This window comes from Dipteris shenzhenensis, chromosome 16 (assembly GCF_047967505.1).
Source record: "Dipteris shenzhenensis isolate YYH24624 ecotype China chromosome 16, Dip_SZ_1.0, whole genome shotgun sequence".
NCBI lineage: Eukaryota > Viridiplantae > Streptophyta > Polypodiopsida > Gleicheniales > Dipteridaceae > Dipteris > Dipteris shenzhenensis.
In genome coordinates, this window is record NC_141611.1 from 12,727,025 (window position 1) to 12,753,220 (window position 26,196).

At 43.4% G+C, this 26,196-nt stretch overlaps 1 protein-coding gene across 1 annotated transcript in view; it reads left to right on the forward strand.

Moving 5' to 3' along the window:
- Positions 1 to 20,043: 20,043 nt before the first annotated feature.
- The window catches only part of LOC147892567 (uncharacterized), a 30,046-nt gene continuing 23,893 nt past the window's right edge, over positions 20,044 to 26,196 (forward strand). The window contains exons 1-3 of the mRNA XM_087387728.1: positions 20,044 to 20,365; positions 20,580 to 22,417; positions 22,586 to 22,762. Coding sequence (XP_087243854.1) covers positions 20,257 to 20,365; positions 20,580 to 22,417; positions 22,586 to 22,762 — 2,124 coding nt within the window. The 5' untranslated portion in view covers positions 20,044 to 20,256. The remainder of the gene's footprint in view (positions 20,366 to 20,579; positions 22,418 to 22,585; positions 22,763 to 26,196) is intronic.

A 26,196-nucleotide genomic window follows, 5' to 3' on the forward strand; every position in this document is an offset into this window, starting at 1 on the left:
TATTGAATTATACATAAACGTCTTAGAAACATAAGGGAAAATAAACTCATTCAAAAAATGAGTATAGAAGCATACTCGTAAAAATACAAAGACATCTCATCATGGGAGAGCTCTTGTGCCTTGACCCTAGGCCAATGTAGATAGGATAGGATGACCTTTTCATCCTTGATACCTTGCATAGATCTCCATATTGTGATCTTCATATCATCTGAAAAGGCCTTAACTATAACATCTGTTCTTTTGCTCTGCCCTTTAAGAATAATATTGGGGTCATCCTTGGTGTTCAACTATTTTGTCCCTTCACCTCTCCCTTTTCCCACATATCAAATATTTATTCTTCCATGGCCCAAATTGGGCCTGATCTAAATGCTAATTGAAAGAACTGGTCATTTCTCCTCATAGCATCATAGCATTTATTCTCATCAAAAACTAAACTTGTTTCTTGATAGCAATGAATCCTGAATTGAAGGGTAACCTTCTCATTAGTCCTCATGAAATCCAAGTATTCATTGTGAAAGAAATGGATCCTCTATATAAAGGTCATGCCATGTCTATACTCATTGTTAGTGTTATGGTCCCAAGCCAATTGATTACTCTCCTCCTTATACTACCTTCTACACTATGACACCCACCAATAACAAAATAATCAAGACATTTAATCTATTTCTATCAAAATTGCCCTCGTCTAGACGCTAAGTTGTATCCACACCCCACACCATGACCAAAAAGGGGACCACATTGGCAAAAGGGTTAATCTTCATCTTTGCCTTTACATTGGCAACATGAAGTTTATGGGGTGGCCTGACCTCAAGAGGTCTTCTACTTGTCTCTGGATCAATGGGAGGCCTATGAAGCTTTCTGATCTGAATGATAAAGGTTTTGACTTCGACAAGCTTTGTATCCCTGATGTGCTTCCTTTCCCTATTCTTATTAGAGTCCACTATATCATCATCATTTTTTGAATCAAAAACTTTTTGTGGTCCAGCCTACTTCCAAATATAGCAAAAGTTGATTGTCCTTCTACTCCAAGTATCATCTGCTATTGTGAAGATATTCATGGGTGGCAATAGTAATGTCCTGGGAGCCTCCTTGGGGTGCTACAAAAGTAAATTCTTTTGACTTTGTGGCTTCAAGTTGAGAAGACCCCTTGGCTGGCCACAAGACATAAAGTTACTTCTCAGCAGGAGGAGAGGTTTTCTTTGTCCAACTCTTCTTGGCCCGGGGATTTGGTAGAAGAAGTTGTTTCAAAAGAGGAAAATAAAGGCTCAAAGTCCCCTTTCTCCCCATGGTCACCTTGGGATTGCTTTAGTTTGATCTTGAGTTTCCTGCAACAAGACACATGACACAATAGCATGTGAGTCATAAACATTTGGCAAAATTATGCAAGAAAGACAAAAAAGTAAGAACAATTCGAATTTTATAGATTAAATATATTTTTTCAATGCTGAAAGAAATCATAAAAGCTAACAAAAAATAATATTTCACCAAAGAAAATTTACTAAGAGATACCCTTTGAAATATGTTGGAAATGCAAACTGTTTTGTAAAAAACCCAAATTTAGGTCACAATATATAAAAATTCTATCAAATTTGATCCCAAGAATCAAATTTGTGATTGAAAAACGCTCTCTACTAGGATTGTAAGCACAACCGATCCTCGAGACCAAATTAACCTACAAAAGCATGCTAATTCAATCCCGTAGATCGGTTTAGTAGCCTCCCCTCTTAGCCCAACTCACTAATGCGATCCTTCAGATTGGATTGGCTAGGATATGTATGCTAACCCAATCTTGGATCGGATTAGCCTGTAGAAGCATGTTAATCCAATCTCGAGGATCAATTAGGCCACACCTCTCAGCTATTTTGATCCTCGAGATCGGATTATCACACATCTCTTTGGCTAATCCAATCTCTCAGGGATTAGATTAGCCAAGAGTGCGGGGTAATCTAATCCCGAGGATAGGATTAGCCTTCAAAAAATTAGATTTCGGATTTTTTTCTTATATTCATCAATTTTGCAATTATGAAATTCAATGAAAATTTAAAAAATATCTAAAAGGAATCTAATATTAGATTCCACTCAGTTTTGGGGTTTCTCTACCATTTTGGATGCTAGCTGGGAATCTGCAAGATGTCAGAGGTGGGAGGAGGGATGCTAGATTTTGGGGAACAGTGAACAATGAGGCATTAGGGTTTAGGATTTGGATTTTATAGTCTAAGATAGTCAGATTAACCTAAATTAATGTTTGAAGTCCAAAATTTAAGAATTAAGAAAATCGTTAATATTTTCAAATTAAAAAGTAAAAACACTTTTTACTTTTTCGCTCAAGATAGATTACTTTTTCAAGTCCAGGGTTTTACCTTCTAAAATATGTATTTTCCAAAATATGGACATCAAAACCATTTTTTCATCGTTTTAATCTTTTTGGGCTCCATTTTTACGGTTGATTCTGGGTGCCCATTTGTAGGGTCGGTTCAGGGTGTCCATTAAATAAGCCTAAATGAAATCTATCTATATACAATGCCAAGCTTTTGTTTAGGCATTTCCTTATTGTGATTGTGCACGATATTTAAGATATGTATCTCGAATTCAAGCTATTTTTCAAGCTCCTCGAAACATCACATGATACAAGATTCATCATTCCTCATGAACCTTCAATCTCCTCATACAACCTAGAATGTAGTATTAAGAATGTGTCTGTCTCCATGTTTGAACATGTTGGTGAGAAAGAAAATCTTTCAGTCTCTTCATATGAGCTAGATTCTTTGACAAGGGTTGAACCTAAAGAAGCATTGCAACGGTTCTAGAGTTACCAATGCACCTGCCTAAAGTTCATTCCACTACCACACAAGATATGGATGTGCATTTGTCACCTATGATAACTCCAGTCTCATTTGTGCCTTTGCCTTGACTAGCTAAACAAAGTGCATCTACTCCTCCAAAGAAACTAAAGGGAAAGATGCACATTGTTAAAGATTCATGAGTTCTGGTAGGAGAAGAATGCAATTCGTGACATCTGAGGCTCAATTAAAGGAGACATGCACTACTATGTGTTGTGTTCAAAATTGTTTAGGGAGATTAGGTGTGAGACAGCTGAAAGTGGTCAAGACATAGTACTTTGGTTTTAATCATGAGGAACAAGGTTATTACTTGAATGCATGTTCACTCTGCGGCAACAAGGGATAGCACTACAGTCTAGAAGATGAGATCATTGTGTGTGTAGAGTAGTGGCAAAGCTCCACTTATAATATCTTGAGCCTAAAAGATGGTATGATGAATCTTAAAGGATTACGATGGCCAAAAACTCTCTAGAAAAGATCTAATCATACTTGCAAAAAAAAGGATCTAGAGAGAGAAATACTAAAACTACAGAGAGAAAGACTAAAAGTAACACTTTTTGAGTTGTCCCCCCACTTTGTGGAGGCAATCATGAGGTTCCCCCACTTATTGTAGAGACTCAAAAAGGTCCCCCCACTTTGCATAGAGCCCCAAAAGGTCCCCCCAGTTTGTGTAGAGACCCAAAAGGTAGCCCCAAAAAGTGGAGGCACTCTTGTCCAAAAGGTTTCCTACAAAAGAGGTCCTACCTTAGAGGTACCAAGATTGTGTAGAGACCAACATGTATAAATACCTCTCAATGGAATGAAGCTCCCACTCTTTGGGGTTCATGGTCCCTCAGTGTGATAGCATGCTCTAAACTTGCAATCTCCCATCCTCCCCCCCTTCCTCTCTCCTCTTCCTCCCTCCTCCCTTCTCCCCCCTCCTCCTCCTCCTCCTCCTTCCTCCTCCTCCTCCACCCCTGCTCCTCCTCCCTTCATCTCCTCCTCCCTCCCTTAATCTTCCTTCTTTTTGCTCAACACTTTACTCCTTGAAGTCATGAAGGAGAATAGCACTCCACTCCTCAACCCTAGACTCCTCATGAACCCTGCAACCCTCTTTGAACCCTAGAACTCCTAGTTAGCTCTCTCAACCTTATCCCCCTTCTGAACCCTGCAACCCTTTTCTAAACCCTTGAACTCCCATGGAGGTGAGAGCCTCCACCCACTATTCTGATACATCCCTCTTTCTCACCTACGTGAGTACGAGATCCACTTTCCACACTTCATCCTACACCTCTCACTGGATTACGACATGAGGACCTATGCTACACTTGTGAACAACTATGCTACAAGGAGCAATGACACGATTGTAGGTGACCAACATCCTTGGGACCTGCACTTGGGAGAGACAATGACAACATCTTGGTGCCACGGTTGGGGAGGTTAGCACCTCAAGTGAAAGCGGAGCACATGTTTGCATGTGTGAAAAACAACCCCCTTTGAAAAAACCATTAAAGACACATCCCTCAAGGCAAAGGAGTGAAAAATGCTTCCAATTGGTGCCAAAGTATGACATTTACATCCTAAACAATGTTGACTTACATAAGCACATTAATACACTAATCACCCAACATTAACCCTTAAAAACCCCCACATCCTATAAAAGCAACACCACTCCCCCCCATCTGTGAAGAGAGTGGGAGAGAAGGAAGGAGTCTCACTTGCGGCTTTCTCACATACACAATGGGGGAATACACACAAAGGTGGAGGCTGAAAATAGTTTTCTCTTCTTAGTTGTGAAAGCCAAAAGAACTCTTGTACAAAGAAATAGAAGAACCCTATATGTGGGTCTCAAACCAAACTCGGCTAAGTAAGGTGGCATACTAACTGAGCCATGAACTAGAGTACATAAGGATAGCTGTCATCCAGCTATTATTCATGGGCGGTGTACCAACCGCATCTGCAGCTAACAAGTCGGTGACATACATGCACAATGGTCACCCTGGCATATCACGAGTGGAGCTCGATATCTCAACACTCCCCCTCGAGCTCAATCCCAATTCCTGCACACCAAGCAGGTCTCTGAACTTGTGCAGCTTCTCTGCACCCAATGCCTTCGTGAATATGTCAACTACTTGATCCTCTGTGCTGACATAAACTAGATCAATAAGACCTAGTAAAACCTTCTCCCGCAAATAGTGATAATGCACCTCAATGTGCTTTGTTCTAGCATGATAGACTAGGTTATTTGCCAAGTGTATACTACTCATGTTGTCACAATAAATGACAACTGGCCCATCTGTAGATTGATGCATATCATAAAGTAGCTTATGCAACCAAGCTACCTCACATGCAGCCATTGCTGCACCCCTGTACTCAACCTTTGTGCTTGACAAGGCAACTGTAGGCTGTTTCTAGCTGCTCCAAGTGATTGCAACACTCCCAAAAGAGACCACATATCCACTGGTAGATCGTCTATCTAAAATACTACTAGCCCAATTAGCATCAGTGTATCCATGCAACTGTATCTGAACCCCAACCTCATAAAATAGTCCATACTGCAATGTCGACTTCACATACCTAAGTATGCGTCTAGCTGCATCCAAATGCGGTTTCCTTGGAGCCTGCATAAAGTGACTTACCAATCCAACAGCATAGCTCAAATCTGGCTTGGTAATAGTCATATAAATCAAACTTCCTACTATGCGTCTGTACATAGTAGGGTCTTCCAGAAGCTCACCTGCATCTGCGCTCAGCTTCACATTCTGCTCCAAAGGAACTGAAATAGGCTTACAGCCTGTCATCCCATATTTGGACAGCATGTCCAATCCATACTGCCTCTACAAGAGCCGTATCCCACTTGGTGATCTAATCACCTCAATGCCCAAGAAATAATGCAGCTCTCCCAAATCCTTCATCTCAAACTTCTGCTTCAATAGCATTTTCACATGAAGGATATCTTATCACTATCACCTGTGATGATTGAATCATCAACATAAATGACAAGAAGCATAATACCTTTCTCTATTTTTCTCACATAAAGTGAGGAATCTGCCTTGTAAATCTGAAAGCCAATAGTGACAAGATATTGTCCTATCTTGTCAGACCATGCTCTAGGTGCTTGCTTCAAGCCATACAAGGCTTTCTTCAACCTGCAAACAAACTCAGGATGAACAGCATGAACGTAACCTGGTGGCTGCTCCATAAAGACCTCTTCTTGCAAATCACCATGCAAGAAGGCATTCTTTACATCCATCTGATGTAAAGACCATCCCTTTGATCCAGCCATAGCAATGACTGCTCTTACGATTGCCATCCTTGTAATCGGACTGAATGTTTCTTCATAATCAATGCCATATGTCTATGCATACCCCTTGACAACTAATCTTGCCTTGTATCTGTTCACAGAACCATCTGCATTGTGCTTCACCTTATAAACCCACATATAGCCAATTGCATTCTTGTCTTTAGGCAAAGGCACCAATTCCCATGTAGCATTTGCTTCCAAGGCATCCATTTCTTCATCCATGGCTTTCTCCCATTTTTCTTTTCCCATGGCTTGCTCAAAAGAAGTGGGTTCTGGTTCCTGTATCACTTTGACCATATAGGCATACCAATGGGGATACCAATGGGGTGTGATGTCACAATGAAGCAAAGGTGGGACTAAGTGTATTGGACAGATTCCAAAAAAAGCTGGACAAATGGAGAAGCTTCCAAGCTAATCTGGCTGGTAGGAAACTGGTCCTTAATCATTGTCTATATTCTATTGTTATCTTCTATCTATCTTGTTGGTCTCCATCCAAAACTGGTTTGGATAGATTTATCAGGCTAAGTAGATCCTTTTTAGGGGGGGGTCCTAACAAAATTTCTAAGGTAAGTTGGGATTATTGTATAAAACCCAAAAAAGAAGGGGGTATAGGGGTGATTGACATTTCCTCTGCTACCAAAAAACTTTATGCCACCTAGATTATCAAGGCTGCTCTACATCCAGAGAAGGATTGGGGCCAGTTGTTGTTGTTGAGAAACATGAATTATATTAGACCATGCAGGGCACCTAGCTGGAAAAAGTATCCCTTTATTGGACTTGTAGAAAGGAAAAACAGGCACATTGGAGAGGTATCTCGGGCCATGCTAAATGAAAAAGACCTACCAGATTATTATTGGGCTGAAGCAGTTGCTACAGCAGTTTACATAATGAACAGGACTCCCACTGCAGCAATACATGGCATGATGCCAGAGGAGATGTATACTGGTAGGAAACCATATATTTCTCATTTGAAAATTTTTGGTTGCATTGCCTATGTTCATGTGCCAGATGAGTTGAGGTCCAAGTTGGATCCAAAAGCTGAGAAGTGCATTTTTATTGGTTATTCTCTGCAGTAGAAAGGGTATAGATGCTATAACCCTTCTACTTGTAAGTTTACAGTGAGCAGAGATGTTGTTTTTGATGAGATGAGCAGCTGGTATAAACCAGTAAATGTGATTGATGATGTAGATGCACAAAATGGTGATGCTGCACAATATTCACAGCAGCAAACACAAAATATTAGTGGACCTGTAGTCCATTTTGCTGTGGGGTATGACTGCATGAATATTGCTACTTTATGCCATGCTCCTGTAGGAACCTTGCAAACTCATTTGAGAGGTACTCTCCCCCTTCATCTGACCTTAGGCATTTTATTTGCAGGCCTGTTTCTTTTTCAACCATAGCTTTAAAAGCTTTGAAATGCCCAAACACTTCACTTTTCTTTTTCATAAAGTACACCCAAACTTTTTCGCTGTAGTCATCAATAAAAGTGACAAAATAATGACAGCCTCCAATAGATGCAGCTTTAGTAGTCCACACATCAGAGTGGATTAATTCCAATGGCTTCTTACTCTCTTGAATATGTCTAGGAAATGGTTTCCTTGCCTGTTTTCCAAATTGACAGGCTTCACATACCTTATGCATTTCTGCAACCTTGAATTTAGGCAATCCTGCAACAATGTTTTGGGCCTGCATTGATTTAAGTCACTGTACATTAACATGACCAATGCGTTTATGCCAGATATCAGTATCTACAACTACACCGGTCCCATGTGCAAACATTGCTGCACTCAATTTAGGCATGTCCGCATCCAACGTAAACATCCTGCGCTTCTTCTTTCCTTTTGCTATCAAGCGACCGTTATTTTTCATATCCTCAACAAAGCATCCATGAGGATTAAATCTGACCTGCAAGCCTTGCTCAACCATTTGACCAATAGAAACTAGGTTCTTGGTGATATTCGGGACATGAAATACATCAGACGGGTATTTCTTTTTCCCATCTTGCATAGACAAAGGAATTTTACCAATCTGCACAATAGGATGTGCAGTATCATCACTAGTCTCCACAAATCTTGGTCTTTCCATTTTCCTTGCATCCTGCATCCATTCTGCATGACCTGTCATGTGGTTTGACGCACCTGAGTCAACATACCACACATCATTACTTTCTTCTATACTTGTCACAGAATTGGTCATGTGCTGCACCATAAACAAATGCTCATTTCTGTCATCACCCTGTCTACTAGAGGATGCATAATTGCCTTGTTGCAATTTTCCATTCATAATATCATTCTGCTTTTTGTAGCAGTCTTTAGCCATATGACCCATCTTACCACAATAGTAGCATTCGACATTGCTGTTTGCATTTTGGCCTCTCTGCCATCCACCACGACCTCTTTGGCTCCCCCTGCCTCTAGAGTTACCACGTCCTCCTCCAAAGGACTGGTTTTCTTGAGTTTGTTGCATATTCTGATTTCTACCATGGCCTCCTCTACCTCTGCCTCTACCTTTGCCTCTACCTCTTCCAGCATTTGAGTAGAAGACAGTTCCTTTTGAAGTTCCTCTTGAAGAAGATGCACCACCATTTCTCTGCTCTTCAGAAATTAGAAGAGCAAACAACTCCTCAAAGTCAGGAAATTTTTCATGGACGGCAATGGATGTCCGAAACTGTGCATAATCCTTTCCTAGACCATTCAAGGTCACAGAAACTAAATCATCATCTTCCACTGGCGACCCAATGGAAGCAAATGCATCTGCAATTTTCTTCACCTTCATGTGGTAGTCATTGATGCTCATATTTTCTCTCTGCACATTGTGCAACTCCTGCTTGAGCTGCATTTTCCTGGCTTGCGTATTTGTGCTGTACATTTTTGCCAAAGTATCCCATGCCTCCTTTGGTGTACTTGCATCCTGAATATGCATAATCATAGAATCCGAAATACTGATAGATAGCCAGTACATAACTTTTCTGGCTCTCTCATGCCATCCTTTAAATGCTTGCATTTCTTGTTGATTGGGAACATTAGGAAGAATTGGTTCTTCTTCATTTCCTGTAATGAACTCCCAATAGCCTTTTCCCATAAGGAAATTCGTCATTCTAAACTTCCATGCTTGGAAGTTGTTCTTGTCAAGCTTTTCAGTGACAATCTGTGAAAGAGAATTAGACGCCATTACAGAACACTGCAAAATATTCTCACTGCAAAAAACAAAGCTTCTGCCTCACACGGGCAAATCTGCAAAACTGACGAAAGTGGTATTTGACCACACAGTCACTTCCTAGTGACGATTTTGCATCAACGGGCAATAAGGATGATTCTGTAACTCCCAGTATCTCTGCGCACAGGCATACGATGCAATTTCTGTGGCAACTTTTCATCGATCTGCAGAGCAGTGGTCGCACAGCAAAAAAGTCTTTTTCTCAGTGTTTGCGGAGAACTTCCGCCTCCAAAACGGGCCCCAAAATGGCCTCGAATCAGAAAAATAAAGTCACCGAGGGCTTCCCCCTCGCCCGCAGCATATATTGCCCTCTCGCCACACCGCGAAGGGCGTCTCAATCTGAGACAATGCACTCTTGCACTTTCCGGCTATGCTACCTGCAGAGATTTGCTCCCAAACTCGAAAAAGGAAAGCAACACTGGTCCTCTTACCAGGACACCGCGAACTTGGTTTGCTTTCTTGAGCTCCTTACCACTAACCAGGCTCTGATACCATGTGAAGATAGTGGGAGAGAAGGAAGGAGTCTCACTTGCGGCTTTCTCACATACACAATAGGGGAATACACACAAAGGTGGAGGCTGAAAACAGTTTTTCTCTTCTTAGTTGTGAAAGCCAAAAGAACTCTTGTACAAAGAAATAGAAGAACCCTATATGTGGGTCTCAAACCAAACTCGGCTAACTAAGGTGGCATACTAACTGAGCCACGAACTAGAGTACATAAGGATAGCTGTCATCCAGCTATTATTCATGGGCGGTGTACCAACCGCATCTGCAGCTAACAAGTCGGTGACATAAATGCACAATGGTCACCCTGGCATGTCACGAGTGGAGCTCGATATCTCAACACCATCTCACTTCTTTCCCCACACTTTTCCAAGCCAATTCCATCTCCAAATTCCGGCAAGCCTCCATATTTTCCATCTACCCCCATTTTTCGTCCAACATTTCCACCACCACCACCACTTTTTCCATCAAACCTCCCCCCTCCACCACCACTTTCTGTGTCAATCCCCCCCTCCATCTCCATCTCCACCTCCCATCATCCCCCTCCCCACCACCTCCACTTTTTGCATCAACCTCCCCCCTCCACCACCACTTTTTCCATCAGCCCCCCCTCCATCCCCATCTCCACCACTCAACGTAATCATCCTTTCTCCCTCCACCCCATCATCCTCCACCCCACCATCTCTCTACCTCTCTCTACACCCCATCTTCCTCCACTCCATATCCCCTCCACCCCATCGTCTCATCATCTCTCTCCACCCTTCCCCCTCCACCCTTTCCCCCCCACCCCCCTTCCCCATTCCCCCCACAACCTCCCTCTCCCCCCACCACCACTACCCCCTCCACCCCCCTTCCCTCCCCCCACCCACCAACCCCCTGTCCCCCCAACCCCCATCTTCACAACCACCACCCCCCTCTCCACCCTTCCCCCCCCCCACCACCACCCCCTCTCCAACCCCCCCCAACGCCCCCCACCCCCTCTCCAACCCCCCCCCAACGCCCCCCACCCCCCCCACAAAACCCCCCTCCTAGCCCCCCTTTCCACCACCCATGCCGCTACTCGCTCATCGTCGGTGCCTCGTGTGTCGCCTCGACCATTGCACTGCTACTCGCTTGCCACCTCGGGCGTTGTGCCCACGCCACCACCTCCACGCCTCATACACCTCCTATTAGGCATTGCGTACCCTCGGCCCACTAGCCCTCTGACGCCATGCATCATCGACCATGAGCCTCAGGTGTCGCGCACCTTTCAATGCCTAGCCTTGAGTGATGTGCGCCCTCGACCGTCGACCGTCAGGCATCGTGGGCATGGGCGCCTCATGCCGCCCTACACGCGGTGCACCTTCGAGCCCCATGCCATCAAGTGCCATGCGTCCCACAACCAGAGATGCTACGACCGTTGCCACTTGTATCCCATGCCCACTCCAACCACCATGTTGTCGCACTCCAGCCTCCATGCCCAACCCCATACTTTGCACGTTGTATGCCATCACCACCACACATGCCTCACTTGTCGTACACCCTTGCCACTATAGTACACCGCCGTTGTCACGTACACCATCACCGCCTCTCAACATCTATGCCGCCACGGCCCATAGCAAAAGAGAGAGAGTGAGAAGGAGAGAAGAAAGAGATAGAGATGAGAGAAGAGAGAGAGATAGAGAGGAGAGAAGAGAGAGAAAGAGAGAGATTAGGGTAAGACTAACTAACCCTTAGGTTAGTCAAACTAACCATAGTACATTAGGTTAGGTTAGGTTTTTTATTTATTTTAATTAAAAAAAAGGGGAGCCCCTTATTCAAAAATTGATCATTTTTTTCTCAAAGGCCCTTTTTCTTGGTCTTTTGAAGCCCAAATAGGACCCTGTCAAATCCCATCTTTCACACACTGAGAGCGCATGTTTTTCAAAAAAATTCCACTACTTTGGGTCTTCAACATCATTTTTAAGGCCAATAATTGCACCAATATGAGGCTCATTTTGAAAGCAAAATCACATCACAACTTCAACAAAACATATCAAAATTGTTTGCAGTCTATACGAATGGGTTTAACCATTAAAAGGCAACATTTCTACAATAATTTTGATGATCATTAGGCAACTTTCCAAAGTACTACTCAAACGACAAAGCTTCATTAACAATTTGACATTGTTCAACGACATCATCAATTGAAGAATTTCAACATGAAAACCCAATGAGATCAATTCACCACTCAATCGGCTCTTCAAGCAATGTGACAATATATTAGGAATAAAATCAACAAGCTATTACCTCAAATGTCCTCTATTGGGTGTAGGCACAAAGCTCAAATAGTATTGAAATACGATCCTTGTACTTCATTACTCTCTGACAAGACATAGCCTCAACAAGTGTAAAAGCTCACATGGAACCCATATGGGATCAGATTCCAGAAGGCTCCTCCAAATACATAGACATGTGTAACAACAATACAATAGACCAATCGGAATCAATCCCTAAGAACTTGATACACAACAAGATCCACTTGTATACCTACCTATGTTCTCAGGCAGAGGTTATCCCGAAGAATTTATTGCTTTGTTTGAGTGCAAATGGTTAGGAGATACATCCAGACACTACGAATATTATTTGAACTCCCACAAGCTCTCATAGGAGAACCATTTGATTGGTATCGCAAAATGGATGTGGAAATACAAAGCTCATGGGCCATCTACAATAATATTTTACACAACAATATGTAGTCACTCATTAAGCAATGATGCATCTCCATCAAAATGTGTCATCCGAAAATTTTGGCAATCATGAAAGATCAGACAAAGGCATTCAAAAATTGACATTGCCACGGGTAGTTCACAAGAATTAGGATACTATGATAGATTATTTCTACAAGCTAAAAAATACTATATATTTTGACCCCTCCCACCTTTTTTTCGCTCGTCGCTCGGGGGTTTTCGCTTAGAAAATGGAAACCCATAGTTGCTACAAGGTCTTTGTGTTGTGATATACATATTGAGGATCTTGACTACCATGGTATTAACTCTATGCTTGAGAAGGTCTTCCTACAAGTTTTGAAGATGGAATAGAGTCTTTATCCTACTACTAAGAGTGCCATTATTTTTTAGTCTATTGTTTGTCGAAAGCTAGAGGTGTGCATTATCGTTGCTACATGTGTCTTGGATGTCCTGCTCAACATTGTGAAGAATCCTTTGTTATGTCCTCCAATGTTAAGAGTTTGCAGCTTGCTAATGTAGCTGCAATGAACCATTTTGTGGAAAGTGGATCTACAAAGGTTATAGGAAGAGCGAGGTGGTTGGCCCTGGTGAAAAACAAAAGAGAATGGATGACATAGATTTCTCTATGAACCATTCTCATGGTGTCCTTATTATATGTCTTGATTCTACATTTGCATTGGTAAGGAGTTGCATGGTGTGCTTAGGTAAGATTTTGGTCATGAGAATGATGAGCTTGGGGATTTCATGGTCTTCTTTGTTTTGCTTTTTAGTCACTTGGTTTTGTTTTGATGAAATCAAAATTGCAGAGATTTCATGAATAGCCTTCTTCGAACCGCCCTAAGTGTGGGACATGACCACAACAAGTGGTGAAAAGTTTCAAGGGTATTTCTACAAATACACACCATGGGGCCACCTTTAGGAATTTGGAAAGCCTGTTCCTACCAGGTAGCTAGAGGAACATGTTTTCCCAAAAGAAGGCTTGTACTTAAATAAGTGGGTTGCCTCCAAATTTGCAAAGGTCCAAGGTCATTTGGGATTTAATATCCATTGTCCAATCAAGCCAATTTCTTAGAAGGAATGTGGCCCTCCCTGAATTGACCAGCACCACTAAAAATGACATCAACATTACGTAAGTAAAAAGCCCTCAGGCACTTCTATGGGGGAATGGGATGGGGCCAATTGGACTTTTTGGTTGAAAGTCAATAGAGAATAACCAAAAAGTCCACCAAGAATACTCATAGCCACCTGCCATTTACGATGGACTCTCCTCCCTCGAAGAAAGTCCACACCTGGCCCACTCCCCATACATCAAAGGCTTGGATTGACGGAAGATCGATCCCCACTATTTAATTATGTCTCTTTTAGAATAAAAATCGTCATCATTTGTTGGGGTCGAAAGGGAATCTAACTTGCGAAGTGAGGGAGGTCTCCCTAGGCCTTTAACTACGAAGAAAGAGAGAGGGAGTTTGCCTCTTTTTGAGAGCACATTCTTGTGGTGTGGACCTCCATGATGAAAAATGCAACCTCATTCATGCCACCATATAAGGGATGCTATTCCATCATGTATGAACTTTTTCCTTCGTCCATCTTCCACGACCTTTGTCAAGCATCACTACATAGTCTGGCTCTAATCATCTGGAGGAGCTCCTCAATTTCAGGAGCTTCGATTATCACATGCTTACCATTAGGTTAGATGGGAACGATTCCAATAGGGAATGGGCCAGGGGAGCACTTTTTTAGTAGGAAAGTGCTTGTGAATTTGGCAAGTGGTTGGCGGCCGCAAAGTGTTTCATGATTGTGGGAATGTCTCCCCCTTTCCTCTTCCCTTTCCGCCAACGGCTGGGGTTGGTAGAGGCTGGATTCTAACCATTGGATGGTAATAGGTGGCTTGCTAAATTACTAAAATCGCACAAAAACCACTGGTTAATGGTTTGATGCAGGATAATGAGCCAAAGGCATTAGATCAAATTTAAATCAACACCTCACGAGCACTTTGATCCGTTGGATCTTAATGTACATCCAATGGTGCCTAGAAGGTAACATTGTGAATGTCCTGACATGTGGTGCAATGCAATCAACTTGTAGACTCCGTCAATCTCAGCCCTCTCATCCCAAATTCATCAACGGCATGCATGAATCGCCTATTCTCCATTGTAGATTGAGACCACTTGTTCCCAAATGTGCATCAATTGTGCCTTTTCGTAACCATTAGATGTAATCTTAGATCCAATCGCGTCTGATGCCCCCCATAGCACACACCACTTGCCATGGTACATGTGTAGCAATCGCCATTCACGACATCGACCACCATCGACAAACCAATGGTACCATGCCACATCTCCAAAATTGTGTGCCATGTCATGGTAATGTCCCCTCCCCTCAACCATTGATGATGGCCAGTAATTAGGTCTAGTTGAAAATTGGTAAAACCCTGCCGGTTTCCCAGTTTCCTCTCGAGAATCAGCTTTGGGAGCCGATGATTTTGTACTCCTGAATTCTTGATTTTGATGATTATGTATGTACTAGCTGTTCACTTGCTTTCAAACACAGGTGCACGCCAACACCTGTCTAAGTCTCACGGTTATGGCTGCAGCTATGGTAATGGCTATGGTGCCCTTCATGCTGTGCCTACATCCTCGCCCTTTCTTTGTCGTCGAGAACCCCAATCCTCACCACCCCTCTGCCTGATTTGGATCTCAGCTCAAGATGTTGAGAAGATGGCTTTGCTTTCGAATCAGTGTGCCCCTCAGGCACCGGAGCGATGCACGAATGAGGCGATCAAGTTTAAGATCCATTCGATCAACCTTCCTCACTACAACAAGGTGGCTTGTGTAGGTAAAGATTGTTACACAAAGGATTGATTGTAGTTGGTTGCTTTTGAGGGAGGGAGAGGGAGAGCGAGAGAGTGAGAGAGAGGGGAGGGGAGGGGAGGGGGAGTAATAGAGAGGAATAAATGGTGCGGGCGGTGACAGGATGTAATTGAAATGCATTGCTTGCTTAACTTCCAGGGTTGCCATGGTGAGTCCCGCTTGTCGATCACAAGGAAAGCATTACCCTTTTTGACGACTCACATAAGAAGAAGGACTCACACAATGTGAGGACACAACGGAAGCTGAGAGGGAGAGAGGGAGCTTGAGAAACACAAGTTTTGGTGGGTATAGAACACCCTAATCTTCTATTTCATCCATATATATATGTGTGTTTGAGTATTGTACATAACCAGGGTTAAGGTACAGTGGCCTTTAACCCCCACAACCTCCCACTTAAAGGCCAGGGAGAACAACCAATGAGCATACTATCCAATGCCCATCAATACACAATAATACTCAAACGCTAACTGGGTAGACTCTTTGTCAGCATATCTGCAGGGTTATCATCTGTATGAACCTTGACAAGCTCAAGTACCTTCCTGATAAAATGGTACCTGACCTCAATGTGTTTGGTCTTTGCATAAAAGACCAGATTCCGTGCTGGCTGAATAACACTCATGGAATCACTATGCAATGTCGGTACACCTGTATGAATCCCCAAATCTCTCACTCGCCGATCAAGCCATATAGCCTCCTTGCAACCGTCTATGGCTGCAACATACTCGGCCTCTGTGGTAGACAAATCAATGCACTTCTGTGCATGAGACATCCATGACACCTGCAACACCTGCAAAGGTGAACACATAACCAGTTCTCCTGCTATCCACATGCCCTTCATCTGTGTACCCATATACACGCATCTCTCCTTTGCCAAAGCAGATACACACCTCCTTGGTACCCTTCATGTACCTCATGATGCACTTAACTGCCTCCAAATGCCTCTTTCCTGGATTAGCCATATACCAACTAACAACTCCCGCTGCAAATGCAATGTTCGGTCTAGTAGCTATCATAGCATACATAAGACTCCCAACCGCTGATGCATACGGAACCTTGGCCATCATGGCCCTCTCCTCATCTAATTTGGGACTATCTTCCTAACTCAGTTTCACATATGGAGGCAATGGAGTACTTACTGCCTTCCCCCCCTCCATATTGAAATGCTACAACACTTTTATAACATACTCCTTCTGTGAAAGCCAAAGGAGTTTCCTACTCTGGTCACGCGTGATGCGCATACCAAGAATATGACCTGTAGGTCCCAAATCTTTCATGTCAAAGGCCTCATGCAACTTGGCCTTTAATGCATCAAGCTCATAAGTGTTCTTGCTAGCTAATAACATATCATCCACATAAAGTGTCAGGAGTATCAAGCTATTATCCTGAGCCCTTTTAGTGTAGAGGCAGTGATCACAATCTCACTTCTTTTAAAACCCTGGGACTGAATGAAAGCATCAAACTTGTGATACCATTCGCTAGGCACTTGCTTAAGGCCATAGAGACTCTTTTTTAGCTTGCAAACCAAATGCTCTTTGCCCTTTTCTTCAAAGCCTTTCAGCTGTATCATGTAAATTTCCTCATGCAAATCCCCATGTAAGAAAGCTGTCTTGACATCCATCTGCATAAGCTCCATATCCTCTATTGCCATAAGTCCAAGTACACATCTAAGTATGGTCATCTTCACAACCGGAGAGAACATCTCATCAAAGTCCACACCCTTCTCTTGCTTGAACCCTTTAGCAACCAAACAAGCCTTGTACTTAGGCACATCGTCACTTGTGACCTTCATCTTGTAGACCCATTTACATGGCAATGCTTTCTTTCCATGTGGCAAAGAAACCAAGTCCCAAGTCTTATTCTTTATGAGTGAACTCATCTCTGATTGCATAGCATACTCCCACTTGCGCTGATCCTCATGCATCATAGCCTCTCTGTAGCAAGAAGGCTCCCCGCAATTAGTAAGCATCACATAGTCTACCCCTGGAACAAATCTCTTAGGCGGTCTAGATACTTTAGATGTTCTTCTCAAGGGCATTTCAGCTTGCTGTCCTGCCTGTATATATCAGCCACATTTGGCTCATCATTGCCACAATATGTGATCCATCATCTGCTCTTGATTGTGTACCTGTGGGAGTACCTGGTGGCACCATTTCTTGCATATTTGGTGCATGGACAGCTTGCTGTCTATCAACATATGCGGGTGGATTCACATCCTGCATCATCTGCCCTTGATTGTGTACCTGTGGGAGTACCTAGTGGCACCATTTCTTGCATATTCGGTGCATGGACAGCTTGCTGTCTATCAACATATGTGGGTGGATTCACATCCTGGAAAGTGATTCTCCTCATTTCCACATCCCTCATGGGTGTCTTATGCATCTTCTTCTCATTGAAGACCACATCATGGCTTCGTATGATTTTCTTTGCTTTTGGATCCCAAAGACAACTCCTATCTGATCTCACGAGAAACACATATTGGTGACTTACACCAAACTTGTTGCATTGAAAACCTCACATCATTCTCAGAAAGCAAATTGTGACAAAGGAGGGTCGCAGAGATTGCCTTTGAACCATCATTGGGTAGATTTGTGACAGCAGCCAAGGGTGTGTGTATTGCTTGCGACAAAGGCGTTGATCGATGCTTAGCTAGCAGAGGAGACCCACACAGACGCTCAAATCATGGAGGAGATGCACACCGGAAGTGTGTGCTCAAAGCAACCTCGTCAAGCTGTCCAGATGGTGGGTGGGAAAATATGAGGAAAATATTGGAACTGGGTGTTGTAAATGACCTCCTCCCAAAGTCTTCTTGACTTCACGACTCATTCAGATCGAAAAGGGACTCCTTGCTCAGACACACACAAACACAGAGCCTGCTAAGGAGAATGAAGAGGCCCATGTTGATTATAGGTGGCAAGGCATGGAAATGCCTCCAAAAGAGTCACCGTGTCGTCATATCCGCCATGAAGAGAGAGGACGGCACACCACAGAGATGAAATGGGGGAGGTATAGTCTGCATTATGGTGGAGGTAAAAGCGCCATGAAGAGGATGGACGGAGGTAGGGAGAGGATGGACGGAAGTAGGAGAGAATGGACAGAATAGGGAGAGGTGTCAAGCGTAGGGACATGTTGTTTAGTTGTAGGTGTAGCAGAAGAGGTGTGGAGGGGAAGGTCTCAACAAAGAATGGAAGGAGGGAGACGAGAAGGAGCAGTGTTGGAGCTTGAGGTGATGAGGAAGGATGTTTGCATCTAGGGGCCTATAACTTACACTAGAAACTTACATTGGTGGGATGCCTTGCTCGAGGTTGAGGTGCGCAGATTGAGGGAAGGAGTATCCCAGAGGCACAAAGTATCCAAGGAAAAATGTAGGATTCAAAGCAGCACTGTTGGCTCCATCAAACATTCACTTGCCCACGCATTCCATTACGTGGGAACCACATCGGTGGGCCTTCTGGCAATGAAATGGTCTTTTGCCGAGAACCTTCATAATGGTAATAGGTGGCGTAGAAAGTAACCGGCTAGATTACTAGAATTGCACGAAAACCAACGGTTAATAGTTTGTTGGAGGGTACTGAACCAATGCCATTAGATCAAATTTTAATCAACGCCTCACGAGCAACGCTCGGTTCAAGCCATTGGATCTTAATGTGCATCCAACGGTGCCTAAAGGCAAAACTCTGAATGTCTTGACAAGTGGTGCAACGCGATCAACTTGCAGACTCCATCAATCTCGGCCATTTGATCCCAAATTCATCAACAGCATGTATGAACCGCCTATTCTCCACCGTAGATTGAGATCACTTGATCCAACGATAATTAGATCTAATCTTACATCTAGTGGCCACTCCTCGTAGCACACGCCACTTGCTTACGATACATGTGTAACAACCACCATCCACGACATTGACCATGTTGCCAAAACTACGCCCCTCCCTAGCGCCAGCGTTGGCGCAGGGAGGCGCTCTAAGGAAGATATAAACATTGGCTCCCAGAGTCGATTATTGGGAGGAAACCGAAAATCGGCGACAATCGGTCGGCAAGGGTTGACGGTTGAGGGGACGTGGTGGACATGTCGCAATGATGTGGCATGCGGTTTTGGCAACATGGTCAATGTCGTGGATGACGGTCGTTACACATGTACTAATAAGCAAGTAGCGTGTGCTACGAGGAGTGGTCACTGGATGTAAGAATAGATCTAATTATCAAAAGGTGCAATCCATGCAACGTTGGATCAAGTGATCTCAATCTACGGTGGAGAATAGGCGGTTCATACGTGTCGTTGAAGAATTTGGGATCAAATGGCCGAGATTGATGGAGTCTGCAAGGTGATCGCGTTGCACCACTTGTCAAGACATTTAGAGTTTTGCCTTTAGGCACCGTTGGATGCACATTAAGATCCAATGGCTTGGGGAAAATCCATCCCGATGCTTTCTAGTTATGGAGGATGGTTGCATGGGCTGCACAGCCTGCACTATCCACTTGTCCACCAATGGGAGAGGATCTTTCTTCCCAGGAGTCCAATGCTGGGCTGGAATCCGAGATTTCAAGCTCTGTGGGCTGGCATTTGACTCCCGGGGAGCCCCGCTGAGCCAGCTGTCGAATTCCATGGGGCTGCAAATAAATCTTCCGAGTAGGGCTCCCCCGAGTCCAAGGCCTTGTTAATTGCTGATTTGCTGATTAAGTATGTACTAATCATTAACTTTATCTCCCTTTCAAACACATGGCTATGGCGTCCTCCATGCTGTGCCTATATTCTCGCCCTTTCTTTGCCGTCAAACCCCCTGTCCTCACCACCCCTCTGCCTGATTTCGATCTCAGCTCACCATGTTGAGGAGATGGCTTCGGTTTCGGATCAGCGGGCGCCGGAGAGATCCACGAACGGAGCGATCAAGTTTAAGATCCATTCGGTCAACATTCCTCGCTACAACAAGGTCGCTTGTGTAGGTAAAGATTGCTACACGAGATTGATTGTACCCGGTTACTTTGAGGGAGGGAGAGGGAAGGAAGAGGGAGAGGGAGATGGAGATGGAGAGGGAGAGGGAGAGAGGGAGAGAGAGAGCGCGAGAGAGAGGGGAGGGGAGGGCGAGTAACAGAGAGGAAGAAATGGTGTGAGAGGTGACCGGATGTAATTGAAATGCATTGCTTGCTCAACTTCCAGGATTGCCACGGCGAGTTCTGCTTGTCGATCACAAGGAAGGCATCACCCCTTTTGACGACTCACAGAATAATAAGGACTCACAGAGTAAGAAGGATTCGCCCAGCGTCTCGAAAGCGTTTTCTCAACCAAGTATAAACGGGCCCGACGACAGAAGTCAGACTGCGTATGCAAAGAAGGGGTTGTCGTCACTGGATTGCGTAGAGGCCAAAAAGAGGAAAATCAGCGACAAATTGCTCTCAGGAGGGCGAGAATGGATGCCCCCGGAAGGCCAACCGAAGACTAATTCAAGAGTTCACCTTGGCCGGAAATCGTCAAAGGCACAGATTGGCATTCAGGAAAAAGAAAACGTTCATTCTTCTAATGATTATTGCAGACGGGACATCAGCAAGAAGGCATCTGACCAGGGCTCTGTGGAGAAACGACGACTGCGAGTATCGAATCAGCTCCAAAATGCTCCCAGGAAAGTTGGGGCCTCTCTAATAAAGGGGCTCCAAAAACAAAAGATTTTAACGCCTTCCCACCACGGATACGGGTCATCTTTGCTCATGCCTGAAAAAAATGCGGGCTCAGAAGTCTTCAGGTATATGGACTCCGAAGCATCTCCAAAGGCGGCAGAGCAAATGAGACCAGTGCAGGAGGCCTTATCATTCAGCCCAGCGTCATCTATCGAGTACGCAGAAAATGATGTATCAAACACGAACAGTTCGATGGACATTTCGCAAACCCTTCTTGGGGCATTCAGTCCACTTAGAGGAAGTGAAGGTAAACATCCCGCATTGCAGATGCAGGTCGGTTTGAAATCATCTATATCTTCAGGTATTTTGGGAGTGCGAAATCTAAGCCCACACCTTGTAGAGGCCAGCCAGGTAGAGGCTGTGTCTGCATCTGTCAGAGACGTGTCTTCTTCTATGAGCTCCCTTGCATTATCTCACAGCCACTCTCGTGAGGATTTAAATCCGGAAAAAGCTGGGGTGAAGGGAGAAAATAATCATCTCAACGGATCCTCCTATCTGGATACCAAAGAAGGTTTAGATGCTAGAGACCTGGCAGAAAACGAGAGAAGTGCATTTTCACTTGCTGGGCCTGCTGTCGAATTGAGTGGAAAGAAAGGATTGGCAGGTGCATTAGTTGCAAGTCCTGTGCTATCCTCTCCTCAGAGGGAAATCAGGGTTGTAAGAGAAACAAGGTCCCCTCAATCATCTCCTGAAAATGTTCCACCTCCATCTTTCGTTCATGGTACATCCACTACTGCCTGCTCCATTACTGTTCGAACAGCTTCTGCACCCATTATAACAACTGAACATTTTACAGGAGGGAATGGCTTCTCTTCCAACAAACTTAACCCCAGCCCAGCTGATAGTATTCCAAAGTCATCCCAATCTCAGGCACGTCAAATACCAGAGGAAAAAATGCATCTTCCAGTTAAAGAAGCTATGGTTGAAGGTGGGAAGTTGGAACCGGGGTATGACAAAGGTTCTCAAGACGTTCTTCCAACGTCTAAAGCAGGTATTACTAAGTCCACAATGGATTCTCGGAATAATCTGTCAGAGAAAAAGGCAGCCATCGGATGTGATAGCAAATTGCAGCAAAGAAAAGGGGGAGAAAATGATAACTTTGTCTGGGTGAACGGCAAAAGATATCAAAAGCTGAAAAAAATAGGAAGTGGTGGAAGCAGTGAGGTGTATAAGGTAATAGATCGTGACTGCACCATTTATGCACTCAAGCACATAAATCTAAAGAACCGTGACTATGCTACTGCTCATGGGTTTTATGAAGAAATCGAACATCTTAACAAGCTGTCCGGCAAACCATATATCATTCGACTGATTGATCATGAGGTATATGGCCTCCCCCTTCCCCCATCTTTCCCTCCGTCCCTCCTCCTTTAAAAAGAGAAGGGTAAAAAAGAAAAGCCCGGGGGGGCGGGGGGGGAGGGGGAGAGCGTAGGGATGAGTGTGAATGATTTATTGCCCTGAAGTAAATGAATAAAGTTTGCTGTTTGGCAGGTCTCAAATAAAAGAATATTTTCTGAGAAAGTAGACCGTTCTCACATAATCAGAGATGATGTCCATATCTATATGGTCCTTGAATATGGGGAAATAGACTTGGCACATATGCTTGTGGACAAATGGAAAGAAAGCAGCAAAGAAGTGGATGAGGCTTGGTTAAGATTTTACTGGCAGGTGCGTGAAAGGAACTCAAGCTTTTGAAAGAATGCAGTCTCTTTTCCTTCTGCGCTGTTTTATTTTTGGGGTTGATTGTATTAATTAAATCAGGGGGCTTCTCTCTCAAAACACACTAAAGACAGAACTACGCCTCCAGCACCTAGAAATGTATAGCAATAGGAACATGACTTGAAGGGAAGTGTATTGATTTCCCTCAGGACATCTGATGTTAATCTCACGGCCCACCTGTAGAGCTAATCCAATATCACCCTTGAGCTAGGAAATCAAAGTCTCACTGAAGGTAGAGCCACTATGCAGAAAGGCTTGGCATCCCATACCCTGAAAACATACCTTGAGGGTGTCACTGCATGAAGCGACATCTGAGGGCTCACAAAGAATTCCACCCATGATCATCATCATCCTGTTGGAATAGAGGGTACATTGTCCTGGACACATTGTATCTTTGAGGGAATTCGGGTTGACCCTAAAAAGGTCAAGGCCATAATTGAATGGCCAATACCGAAAAATGTACACGAGTTGAGATCCTTCCTAAGGATGTATAGTTATTATCGCGGATTCATTAAGAATTTTGCACGTCTTGCTTCTCCACTAACAGATGTGTTGAGGAAGCATTCCTTGTATGAGTGGGGAGAGGTTCACCAAGTAGCTTTTGAGGAGCTTAAGAGAACGTTGGTCACTGCACTAGTGTTAACACTTCCGGATATGGACAAAGAGTTCTTTGTTGTATGTACGGATGCGAGTGGTATCTCGATTGAGGCAATGTTGATACAAGAAGGCATCCCATTGCTTATGAAAGTAGAAAGCTTCAAGGGGCTGAATTGATATGTATCATGTACGAGGAGTTATTGGCATTCATTCATGCTTTGAAGTTATGGAAGCATTATCTATATGGTTCTTATCTATATGGTTTTGCTTTTAAAATTAAAACTGACCATCAAAGTATCAAGCACTTGTTTTCTCAACCCATTGTTTCTTCAAGACAAATCAAATGGGTTGAATATATTCAATCCTTTGGGTAACCAAATATCGAATATCAGCTAGGAAAGGAGAATTTAGTAGCTGATGATTTGAGTAGACAGCCCCAAGTTAATTACATTTTTGTGATTAAGGAGAAACACTAGGAGCGATGGTTGAAGCTTATCCTTTAGATGAGGACTTCGCTGAAATTTATGGGAAGATTCAGCGTAACGAGGTTGGGGAGTTAGAGGCCTATTCCATCGTGGATGGATACCTATTGTTGGGACGTGCCATATGTGTACCCAAAACATTTCGGTATATAGTCATGAGTGAATTACATGCGAGTCCATATTCTGGACATAGAGGCATTAGAGGGACCATTTGATAATATTGAGAGGTACTTCCATTGGCCTAAACTGCGCAAAGAAGTTTCAGCCTTCATTCAACAATGTGATGTATGTCAACGCATTAAATCTGACACAAGTAAGACTATTCGTCTTTTGCAGCCTTTGCCTATTTCCTCTGAAAGGTGGGAACATATTACAATGGATTCTGTGTCAGGTTTCCCCAACGTTGGTCAGTTTGAGCAGATTTTCATTGTTATAGATAGGCTGAGTAAATAGGCTCATTTTATTCCTTGCAAAAAGAAGTTGTCTGCTCCTAAAATAGCAAGGTTATTCATTAGGGAAATCTTTAGGTTACATGAGTTACCAAAATCCTTTGTATCTGATAATGATGCTCGTTGCATTAGCAACATTTGGACAGCCCTATTAGAGAATGTCAGAATCAAACTGAAATTTACTACAGCCTTCCATTCTCAAGGAGATGGACAAAGTGAGAATGCTAATCAAACCTTAACTACTTTTATGTCCATGACCAACCTAGAAGGTGGCAAGAATTCTTACCCATATTAGAGTTTGCTTATAATAATACTGTACATACTTCCACCAACAAAGCCCCATCGAAATCATAATGGGCAATGTTTACCCACTCCAATAACACACTTATGCTTGGGCACTGATGAGGACATAAGTGTTGCTTTGCTTGCTAAGTATGTCTTGCTAAGAGGTAAACAAAAGTTTTTGTTTACCTCTTTTTTCTTCTCTTTCATTTTCTCTTTTATTTTCTTTGTAGATTTTTGATCTTTAGAACAACAAAAATTCTAAATTTGTATGATTGGACTTATTCTAGTCTTACAAAGGTATATAAAAAATGTTTACCCACTCCAATAACACACTTGGGGGAGCGAATTTTGCATGTTGACCAGTTTGCTAAGGATATGTAATAGGTAATTGAGTAGGTAAAAGAACATATTAAGAAGGCCCAGGTTCGACAATCGAAGGCAGACAATAAGAAAAGAAAAGAATTTAATTACAAGGAGGATGATTGGGTGTCAAGTTAGCACCGAAGTTTTATGGTCCATTTCAGATCAGCAGCTTTATCCATAAGAAGGATCTAGCGCGTATGAGTTGAAATTATCAGCCCATTGGTGTATGAAGAGTATCTTTCATGTGAGCGATTTGAAGAGATACCATGGCGATACTTTTGCGTTTTTGGATACTCAGCATCAAGAAGAACCTGAACTTGAAGATGGGACTGCAGTTCTTATGCCGGAACAGACTGTGTACCATAAAGAGAAGTATTTACTGAAGTTTAAAAACCAGCCAGCTAGTGATGCACAATGGATGGAAGAAGAGTTATTTACAGATTGTTCACAGATACTCGCAGATTATAGGCGATGCAATTGCAGAAGTAACAAGAGAGAGTGCACGTAAGAGGAAGAAACAAGCAATAATTGAGAAGAGGACTTTTGCTGATTCAAGTAGGAGGGAGTGTCATGACAAGAGAAACGATTATTTAGTTAATTAATAGTCATGAGAACCTTGTTATTGATGTTAGGCGCCGATTTGATGGTGCGGTTATATGTTTGTATTTATGATTGATCAAGCAGTGTAAATAGTACCGCTAAACTATGTACCATTGGCTAATGATTAGTAATAAAGATGTGCACACGTGTCTAGGTCCCAGGTGCATTAGAGTGCATTAAATGGTAGGTGCAAGAGTCATAGGCTAAGGGTAGGTATAAATGGGAAGATGGAACTTGAGTGATCTCAAGGGACATTGATGAAGGGGTACTCCCCTTCATTGTGATCATTTGTAGCATTCTCTCTACCATATTGCATGCATCCACCTTCTCTCTCCCACCTTGCATTCTCACGAGGGCGCTCTTCCCCATTGGAGGGCCAATCGTCATTCAAATTCTGCATGCATTGCACACATTTTTATTCTTGAAAAGCTTGGAACTTCACTCTTTGATGCTCCTACAGAGATCTTGCCACGGGCAACAAATGGCTGCATATGGTTGCTTACTCGAAGACTCCATCGCTGATCCTAAGACTGCCTAGCACTCCTCTGGTTGTGTGCTCTGACAGTGGAGCTTCAGTGGCTTTCAGCAAGTGCTAGCTCCTCCACTG